Below are 10,757 nucleotides of genomic sequence, written 5' to 3'. Positions count from 1 at the left end.
AGTAAAGGAAAGAAACATTCGATTGGGAATCTTGAAAAAATGCAGAAATTCGATGGTTGTCAAGGTTATGGAATCTTAGTCTTTAACAGACGGCACTTACATTTTAAACAAATGGAGATAAAACTGCGGTCGATCGTGAAGAGGGCTTCAACAGGGGAGTGTCATTCCACGTTATTTGAGCTTAACTTTGAAGACCAAAAAAATCATGTGTTTAAATCGATGGGGACAAAAATCATTCAAATTCAATATTTAATTTTCTTGATATAAACACTTTTCCTCCGGTCACTTTACTGTAGGAGAGGAGGTTTTCTTGAACAATAGAGGCCACTGGGATACCACTAAAGAATCTGAGATGGCAACGGGAGCTCGTGGGCCCTTGTTCCAAGCCAGCTGTCGAAAATAGAAAATAACACCAATTTTACGCGGTCTTATAAACGACAACGCGTTATAAATAAAAAATAACTATGTTCTTTGCATCAGCTTCACCATCACACAATATGGTGGCAAAGGGTTGTAGAGAAGTAGATCCTAAAGGATTCTTTTATGACCTAGGATCGCAGGGACAAAGAAACCAAAAAGACAGATTTTCTGTAGCTATAGGGCTCTTTATTGCATATATATTCAAATAGTTTTATCCACCTCAACAGCTTATCTTTTACTTTTGATCTACACTTGCAAAAGGTACCACTTCTCTTATAGCGCGTCATCGAGCAACACAAGATATAATCATCGCATTTTATCATTTAGGAGGGAGACAAGTCGCCTTTTAAACAGCAGCCTGTAGAGCACTTTTTGTAGAATAGTCATGATTTTCATTTTAAATGAACTGTAACAAGGGTTGCAGACTACCTGACCACCATAATCAGAGATCTTGTCATGTTTGATTGCTGTGAAATGGGTAACTTCGACCTCTTAACACAGTTGATTTGTGAAAGCGCTCATTTAGAGGATTTTCTATAACGCCCCGTGCATTTTCTTCGGAACCTTAAGAAAAAGCATTACAGTCAGTGGTGATGTAATTCAGCGGGTTTCTCCATGAATAATATATCCCATGATTCTTAAGTCCACTCTAAACGAGATGGCGAATTTTGCCGGAACGTGAGTAGGATAGCAACAGTTTCAGTGGTTTAACTGCCGCGGTGCCGGTGTCACATGGAAAAGTGATTGTATTGGTAACTTACGTTGTAGATAGCGCTTGTTTTATTTATATGATACTTCACGTATTTATTTCCTTCCGTCTTCGTTTGCTTCGCACGCCTTCCCGTATTTGTACCCCGATTCGATATTGGGAAGGAACGGCCGGGGAATAGAAATAGAAACGACAACAAACCAGTAGTCAAGGACGAAAAGCCCAGCCAAAGCGTGACATAACTATTCCCTAGCTAAAATTCCTCAAGAAAAATGTAGCGACAGTTAGACCACTTGGCAAGTTTATGGAAAATTTGTAATTTTCTGTTTCAGTATTCTTCTTTGAGCCTTTTTTCATTTTTAAATATTGATCATTGGATAACGCAATTCTCGACTCATTGGTTCAGCCATCTTTGTTGGGGATTAACCATGATGTTCATTAAAATCGACACCCTGCTTTTGCCATAAAGCGTTACTGTGACCATTTAAAGTCAATGTACGCGTCATAAAATTAATTTTGTTACAGGAAACAAAACGACTTAAGGTGGCTGGAACCAGTTTCACTACTTTTTAGGACCTTTTTTTTAGAATGGTTGTCACCACAAAACTGTATCACGTAAAAAAAATGTTATGATACCATACCGTCTTTACTTGCTTATATCTTAAACATGAACTCGGTGACCCCCATTTTTTATTGTAAAATAGTAATTAGCAATTTGAGATACCACTATCTGCACTACCTTAAATTATCGAAAATTTAAGGTAGCTCTGAAGTGGCTCCCAAGAATTTTTTTAACTTTGCTGATAGTTCTATCTCAATTTGCTTATTACTATTCTCAGTACTCTAAAAAAATGGGGTTCACCGAGTTCATTTTTGAAATTTAAGCAAGTAAAGACGAAATATAGGGTGTTTTTGGAGAGCTTTCATGTTGCCATAGGAAGCTATTACGTAAAAATAGTGAGCGCATTTTGTTAAGCAATAATTGGTGTTTGATGTGGTACCATAACATTGCTGTTACGTGATACAGTATAGTAGTTATAACCCATATAATAAGAAGGTCTCTATAGAGTTGTGAAACTGGTTCCAGCCACCTTAAAAGTCCCACCTTCAACCGACAGGCTTTTCGACTGTTTTTACTATGGAAATTCGCATTGCTTATCGCAGCAATCGGATTAAATCGGAATTTCAGCTTTAGTGGAATTTTGAAAATTGTTCCACGGCACGCAATGCCTATCGGTTAAAGGTGGGCCTGTAATCGCTTTTCAACTGCGTTTGCAAGGGAGAACGATACAAAATTGCCAGTTTGGCTCAAAACTCTATCCCCGGTTCAACGAAAAAGAGATAAGATGATCAAAGTCAAATAAGCACTTTCAGTTTTTTTTTGGTCATCCATAAATGGAGGATTCCTGTCAGGAATCCCTTCAGTGCTTCCAAAACTAAAAAATATAGTAATTGTGCGTTTGTGCGCCACGTAGTTCTTTCCAATGGACTGGATTGGATTTAACGGGATTACTTTTGCTGGGTAGAATATCTGTTCAGCGTTGGAGGCAGAAAGACGTCTTTCTTTGTCCAGTGACAGGAGTTTTCATCGGAGCGTTGGTCTAAATGATCCTAACTAGAAGAGCTATGAGTGCGCATGAGTAAAGCGTCTTCACCTGACTGCGTCTGATAGACAGACTGACCTGAAGTGACGTCCTCTTTCAGGGAACGACAACAAAGTCTTCGAAGAATGTTTTTGAATTCGTGATTAAATCTCTGATTGAGAAAGATGTAGAGGCAGGGATTTATGGCGCTATTGGCATGCGAGAGAAAGTAAAAACTTGTTTCCAAGTGGTCGACTTTCAAAAGCTCTTTAAAAGTGTCCGTGTAATAGTAACCCATCAAATGTATGATATGGGTCGGCAACCAACAGAGTGCAAATGTCAAGACGACTATAATGAGCATGCGCAACACTTTACGCTTTGACGTCTGGTTTTGACGTTTCTGATGCGCCGTAGACTCACCGGGAATCTTGCGTGACCACAAGTGGCGCCCAATGCGAATATAAAGCACCGCTATAACAGCCAGTGGGATTAAATAAAGCACCACAAATGTGATCATGAAATAGACCCTCCCAATCTGGATCTGCGTTTTGCGGTTGTTGGACAAGTAAGTCCAAACCATTCTGCAAACCCATTTGTCACCTTTATCAGCAGGGACGCTGTCAAATAACACCAGATACAACGAGAAGTACAGCGAGGAAGAGATCCAAATGACACAGGTGATCAGTTTGGTGTTGCGAATAACAGGAACATGAGCAAAAGGATGAAGGATGGCGAAATAGCGATCCACCGAGATAAATACGAGCGTGATTATGGAAGCAGCTATTGATAGGACCCCGGCGAAATTGACAAACTTGCAAGTGACTGCACCAAAACCTCCTGAGAGCCAGGTCTGTCCAAGGTAGAGAAATTTTACCTACAAAGAGGATCACATATCGGTATAAATATAAGAGTAAGGATTGCACGGTTGGTTAGTGCGCGGCCTTCTTTGCGAGGGATCCCCAGTTGGATTCTTAGTAACCTCACATCTTTGCCTCGACTTCTTTCCATTCTGTATAGCTTCAGATAGCATTAAATACCCTTAAAACGGAGTACTGATGGAAAGAGGGAGGTAAAATGGACGCACTATCGGCTTCCTGGGAGAATACCCTCGCTCTAGAGGGTAAAGGAACTTCCGACGTTAAATAAGGTGTACATTTACCTCAACCTAAATGCAGAGGCATTTTTTGCATCTGACTTACTTAAACAAAGAGCTTTAAGAGGAAAAAAATTCTCATAACTTCTCATATAACAATTGGAAAATTAAGCTGTATCTCAGTCTTAATCCAGGGACTAACAAGTACACAAAAAGGACATTTTAGGGCCGATTTAGGGCCGATTTACACGGAACGATTTTTGCATGCGACAACGGCTTACGACAGGCCCACGACATAATTTACGATTGTTGTGTTCGTCAGAAAAAATGTCGTAGCATTTTAAAACATGTTTTAAAACGCTGCGACAATCGCAAGTCATGTCGTAGGCCTGTCGTGAGCTTGACGCATGCCACAAAAATCGTACCGTGTAAATCGGCCCTTACACGGCCTTACTTCTTCGTACTTCCTAAAACATGGAACCAGCTAAAACCACCCAAAATCAGCGTGACAGTCACGCAACATCAACACAGACGGCCATGTACGCAAATATCAGACACACCGGTCGTCTTAAGGTATATTGTGGATGGTTTTGGGTCGTTTTGGCTGGTTTTGTTGGTGGTTGTAGGTGGTTTTGGGTGGGTTCATGTTTTAGTAACTACGCTGAGTTCTTCACGGAGTTAATTGATTTTCACAGTATCAATAGGGAGCTTTAGCAACGACGACAGCGACGGCAACGAGAACGTCAGAAATTTGCATAATTGGTAGGCAAAAACAATAGCTTTTGCACGCTCTGTACGTGCTTTTTTAATTTTTTGTCCATTTTTTTGCAATCGTTGGCAAGACAACAACGCGAAATGACCAAATTTGAGGTTTTATGTAGAACGTCAGCTTTCGAAACGGCGACGGCAACGGCAACGAGAACGTCGCCGTTAAACGTGAATTCGCGTTATTGTAATAACTTCGCGACTATTCCAAGGATTTTAACGTGACAAAGGTGTGGCAATCCCTCAAGAACGAAATTACAATCGTGGACAAAACTCTAAAGAAAATTACCCTTCCAAGCGCTTTTAGTTGTAAGCAAACAATTTGACTCCCCTCCCCCGTCTCAGTAGGGAACTAGGGAGCTTTAGCAACGACAACGGCGACGGCAACGAGAACGTCACAAATTTGCATATTTAGTGGGCAAAAACAATAGCTTTGCACGCCCTGCGCGTGCGTTTTCATTTTTGCCGTCGTCAGCAAAGCAACAACGTGAAATTACCAAGTTTGAGGACCTGGAGATAAATTTTCATTTTTCTCCCCTCGTAACGGTTTCATTCCTGAGGGACTGAAACACCTTTGTCATATTAAAAGGCTTGGAATAGTCGCGAAGTGATCGCAATAACGTGAATTTATGTTTTTACATGACGTTCTCGTTGCCGTTCCCGTCATCGTTGCTAAAGCTCCCTACTTAAGCAACGACAACGGCGACGGCAACGAGAACGTCACATATTTGCATATTAAGTGGACAAAAACAAAAGGGAGATTAAGATCTACGACGCCGACTTCGACGAAAACGTCACCTCAAAATATAACGTTGCACTATCGTAAGTTTCTCGCGGTTTGGCCATCTCGTTCGCGTCCTACAATGTGGGCGAAGTATCCTAAAAAAAATTAGTACGAGCGGTTTCAGAGCAAAAATAGAGAATTAAAGATTCACGTTTGAACGCTCACGTGGTCGTTTCACGTCGTTGTTGTGCAGAGAACCGCACGTTTACGTGCTAAAATGCGTGCCGCACGCGCAGCACGATCTTAAAGTCCCTAATAGCTTTGCACGCCCTGCACGTGCGTTTTTCACTTTTGTTCATTTCTTTGCCATCGTGAGCAAAACAGCATCGTGAAATAGCCAAATCTGAGGTTTTATTAAGAACCTCAGCACTTGAGGATACATATACATTTTCTCCTCTAAATGAAGCGCCGTTCCGACCAGTGTCATTCTTGAGCAACTACCACACCCTTGTCGTATTAAAAAGGTTGAAATAGTCACGAAGTAATTACAATAGCGCGAATTTATTTTTGAGATGACGTTCTCGTTGCCGTCGCCGTCGTCGTTGCTTAGTTAGGGAGCTTTAGCAACGACAACGGCGACGGCAACGAAAACGTCACAAATTTGCATATTTAGTGGGCAAAAACAATAGCTTTGCACGCCCTGCACGTGCGTTTTTCATTTTTGTCCATTTCTTTGCCGTCGTCAGCAAAGCAACAACGTGAAATTACCAAGTTTGAAGTATTATGGAGAACGTCAGCACCTGGAGATAAATATTAATTTTTCTCCACTAAATTAAGCGCCGCTCGTAACGGTTTCATTCCTGAGGGATTGAAACACCTTTGTCATATTAAAAGGCTTGGAATAGTCGCGAAGTGATCGCAATAACGTGAATTTATGTTTTTACATGACGTTCTCGTTGCCGTTCCCGTCATCGTTGCTAAAGCTCCCTATTAAGTTCCCTAATGTTGTTTCCTGGAAATGAACACTTGTCAAATCAACATTGGAGAGGGGAAAGGGGAGAAGAAGTAACTGCTGTGGAATTCACAAGGGAGAAATAGTGAAAAAATGCTTTTTGTTAGTTTTTGTACGTTTTCTTAACGAGTTTTGTCCACGGTTGTAGTATGAACGGAGCTCAGTTTAGGGGAGAAAAAGAAAATTTATCCTCAAGCGCTGACGATATCTCTGAAACCTCAAATTTGGTCATTTCATGCTGTTGTTTTGCTGACGACGGCAAAGAAATTGACAAATCTGCAATATACGTTGCCGTCGCCGTTGTCGTTGCTAAAGCTTCCTAATATGGCTGCCGTGACATCACTTGAATGTGGTCGGGTCTCACGACCTGACCCTTGACCTTAGAACTAAAACAACTTACCTCAGACGGCATAAGGAATAACGAAACGAGCAAATCCCCAATGGCCATGTTTACTATGAGAAAGTTGAATGTGCTCTTCATCCTTTTGCGTGTAGCCACAATATAGATAATGCTTATGTTACCGAAGAAACCGAAGATAAAGGTCACCACATAAGCTAGTGTCATCCACACCGCGGTCTCGCTCCGCTGGGAAGTCAAAATGGAGACGGTTGCAACTGTGGCGTTGTCACCTCCTGTTTGAAGAAAGTATTAAAGTTTCGGGTTACATTAGCCACAGAGATAAGATCCGCCCCTTTTTTTACTCTACAGGCGGGGAACGACTTTTATAAGGGACATTAAGCAACTGACGCGGTTATGGCGACGGCGAAGCCACGGAACGAACCGTTTTAACGGCAAAAACCGACGAACGTTCTGCACACGCGGCGTCAGTTTAAAAATATATCTTGTCCATCTTCCCGAACACAAAATGAGAAATGACCAAATTTAATTGAGGGTTTGGTAACAACGTAAGCATCCAGCGGTAAATCTTCTTCATTCTAGTTTCTAATCCTTATTCAAGGCCTTAGATATTTCTCACACCGTACACAACGGGAACCAGAAGAAGAAATCACAAAGTACTTGCGATAGCACAAATTTTTGAAGCAACGTGTTTACTTGCGTTGCTGTTGTCGTGCTTCGTAATTCTCGAAAATTCGATTCTTGAATCCTCGGCCGAGGATACCTAAACTTCGAGCCAGGATTCGAGCTAGGATCCGAGCCAGAATTCGAGCTAGGATCCGAGCCAGGATTCCAGCCAGGATTCGAGCTAACATGAGCTTTCTCCGCTATTTATTCTCGAATCTCTCGGTTATGTTAGGTCTCGCATCGGTTAGGTTAGGTCTATTTAGGTTGGTTCTAGTCTAGTTAGGTCTAGTTAGGGTTAGGGTAGGTCTCGGTTAGGTTAGGTTAGGTTAGGTCTCGGTTAGGTCTCGGTTAGGTCTCGAATCCTGGCTCGGATCCTAGCTCGGATCCTGGCTCGAATCCTGGCTCGGATCCTGGCTCGGATCCTGGCTCGGATCCTAGCTCGGATCCTGGCTCGAATCCTGGCTCGGATCCTGGCTTTATTCTTAGTTTATCTCTCCCCGGCCTCGTCCTCTTAAATTTCTTGTGAAATGTGAACCAAACAGCAGACTTTTAAGGTCTGATCAAAACGTTCGCAACATTTCAACGCAACAACTGGCAACATTGTTGGGCATAACATGTTGCGTACGTTTGGCCAACCTGTTGCGATATGTTGGATGATATTGGATCAAATTTGAAAACGGTCAATTTTTTCGTGAACATTTTGGATGTTGCATGATGTTGTACTCGTTTGGCCATGTTTCATGCAACTATGCACTAGGGCATGCGCGCTTGGTCCACTTCAGTCAGGGTCATGGGGCACATAAACATCGACATGTTGCGGTAAAAAATGTTGCGTGCGTTTTGGCCAGCCCGCTCAACACATGTCGCAACATCATGCAACAATGTTGCAAGAGTTGCGAGCGTTTGGCCAGGGCTTTAGACTGGCAAACTGGATTACGGGACGTGCCCTTTGCATTGGGAGAAGGCAGGAGAAAGGAGAAAGGCCTGGGGGCCGTTTCTCGAAAGTTCCCGAAACTTTACGGTCCATTTTCGGGTGTCACAATTCCTTTTGTAACTCAAGAATCGAGAGCATTTAATTCGTCAAACTTCACAGTTAATTTTCTTTTGGTGTCTTGAAAGCGTGTTAAAAGATCGGCTTTCCAAAACAAGCGGTTGGCAATTTCACATATGGCTTTTCGGGACTTTCGAGAAACGGGTCCCTGGTAATGAGTTTGTTACCGCGGTTCCGCGCGCACGCTACAAAAAATATACAGAGAAAGAAAAGATAATAAAACGGGACACAGGATGAAAAGCCTGATTCCTTATGATTTCAATCTTGTCTACAGAAATGAATACCATACAAATTCTATATATTTTAGGGTTTCCTTTGACGAAACGAATTAAAAAGGAAGATATCAATTAATTAAACGGCTACAATAGAGGACAAAGACAAAGGAAAGTGGATGATATGCAAATATTTTCACATTCATTCCAACGTGTTTCTATTGTTTTTGTCCGCACTGCCTCACTATCAAGCTGAATATTTGCAGAACACTGGGATTCATCCTGGCTGTTAGAAACAAATGAGGTATAAACGTGAGACACATAATGTTATTAATTTTATTAGTCAACCTTAATGATACATTAGCACAAAACTTCCTCTAGAGAGAAAAAAACCGATCAAAGGGAAATGACTTTAAAAAAAATTTATGAGGCCCAAAAAAGGAAACTGAAAACTTTTTTTGGGCCTCATAAAATTTTACACAGTTTAGTTTTGGAAGCAATATTTGGCGACTGCTTTGTCTATTGGATGAAGTTTATTTACCGCCTTCTATAAGAATTCTGACGATATTAAAAACGGATGGAGTTTGATCTCTCGCCAAAACGTGCACTGAAAGCCATGCGAGTTTTTTCCGGGTGCGTTATAGGTAATGAATACATCCCAAAATCAATTTGAAAAATTTGAAATAAGGCGTGTGAAATTTTTCGAAGAAAGCGGCTGCTTAAATTACATTACCGAAGAAAGTTTCAGTTTTTTCTTTTGTCTGTGAAATAGAAAGGTTAAATTCTCATTTTTGTCTCTTTGTGCCGCTGATGCATGATCTTTTATTGATGGCTTTTTACATGAAATAATTGACACAGTAACCTCATAAGCCTTGAATTGCGCAAAAACTGTCACTTTTGCGTCGGCCTAATAACTATTCTGTTGACACGTTTGAATTTCGGCGAGGAAAAAGAAACAGGAAAAACTATATAAAATTCTACGGATCAAGATAACTACGCTCTGATTTAGTCACAACTTTCTTTTTGAGGGAAGTTTATTGAATTTGTCATTTTTTGTTCGTTTTGTTTTTTTCCTTTATACAGCGCGACAATGCAAAACTGAAATTCAATCTCAACTCGACAAATTTGTGTATAAATTGTTGTTGACATGACCGAGTTTAATTAAAAATTTAAATATAGTACTTAATATTTGAAACAATAACGCATATTGAGCGACAAGTCAAAGAAACAGCAGTCTGTTACAAATTAAACTTAAATATTAGAGGAAGTCCTGGGCGGAGAAAAAAAAATACAAAATAATTTAAAAATTAAGATTAAAATCCTGTGTGTGATTTTACAATCTTGAGGTTTTGTCCTCTCAGATCGATAAAGACGGAATCAGTTTTGCTCAATAAAACCAAATGGTTGTAGTGATGGAGCTGTACCCGAATGGCTTCTGCTGTTGCTTGGCCCGGCGAGACGATTTAATTTTCCAAGCTCTTTTTGAAAAGTGTAATTGTTGCAGAACATTAATTAAAAAGCGGGAAGAAAAATAGAAAAATGAATTTTTCACTGAGGCCAAGAGATGTGATTATGTTGCAATCAAAAAGGTAACTTACCTTCGATAGATGCATTATTTATCGCCATATTCTGACCAATGTTGACCTCCTAATACTACTCAAATTGGTCACAAAGCGTCTACGGTTTATATCTTTGGCCTCTGGCAAGTTTTAGTCTGAGAGATGGAAAGAAAAGATGTGATATTAACAGGGTAATGAACGACATAAGACGCAAGCCAGCAGATATAACAGGAAAGTTTGGCTTGGGTGGACAATCGATCTTGTGCCTTTCACAATCATTAATGATTTCGCCGGCTGAACTAACGAACTATCCGAGAGGCCAAGATAAATGTCCCCGTTTGTAAACAACCCTGTCACATTTGAGATACCTGCCACAGCCAATGGCTTCTTTCCCACCAATAGGGTCTCCAGACAACACGAATTTATTTAAACCTTGATAGTTTTTCTTCAATCTTAGAGGACAGTACTGTGATCTCATTTGGGGTTATGATAAAGATTGGTCATTAGCGGACCAGACAAATCAAAGAAATCAAAAGACTTTATAAAAGTGGGAAAATGACTGGCAGAAAGTCTAATGAAGGGAAACCAGTAAAACTAATCAAAGT

At 40.8% G+C, this 10,757-nt stretch overlaps 1 protein-coding gene across 1 annotated transcript; it reads right to left on the bottom strand.

Annotated features, from left to right (window-relative positions):
- Positions 1-642: 642 nt before the first annotated feature.
- On the bottom strand, positions 643-10,351 carry LOC137975563 (substance-P receptor-like). The gene is made up of 3 exons (XM_068822677.1): positions 10,192-10,351; positions 6,707-6,939; positions 643-3,586 (listed from the first exon to the last, which is right to left on the bottom strand). The coding sequence occupies exons 1-3, from the start codon at positions 10,217-10,219 to the stop codon at positions 2,741-2,743; spliced, it is 1,107 nt and encodes a 368-aa protein (XP_068678778.1). The 5' UTR covers positions 10,220-10,351; the 3' UTR covers positions 643-2,740.
- Between the last annotated feature and the right edge of the window lie 406 nt (positions 10,352-10,757).

This window comes from Montipora foliosa, chromosome 11 (assembly GCF_036669935.1).
Source record: "Montipora foliosa isolate CH-2021 chromosome 11, ASM3666993v2, whole genome shotgun sequence".
Classification (NCBI taxonomy): domain Eukaryota; kingdom Metazoa; phylum Cnidaria; class Anthozoa; order Scleractinia; family Acroporidae; genus Montipora; species Montipora foliosa.
This window is presented reverse-complemented; position numbering and strand designations above follow the sequence as displayed.

Bases quoted from the DNA above. Each gene is read 5' to 3' on its own strand.
- LOC137975563 (XM_068822677.1), bottom strand. From the start codon at position 10,219: ATGGCGATAAATAATGCATCTATCGAAG. The intron at 6,940-10,191 runs GTAAGTTACCTT...TTCTTCAAACAG, and splicing joins AAATAATGCATCTATCGAAG to GAGGTGACAACGCCACAGTT. The intron at 3,587-6,706 runs GTAAGTTGTTTT...TCCTCTTTGTAG, and splicing joins TATTCCTTATGCCGTCTGAG to GTAAAATTTCTCTACCTTGG.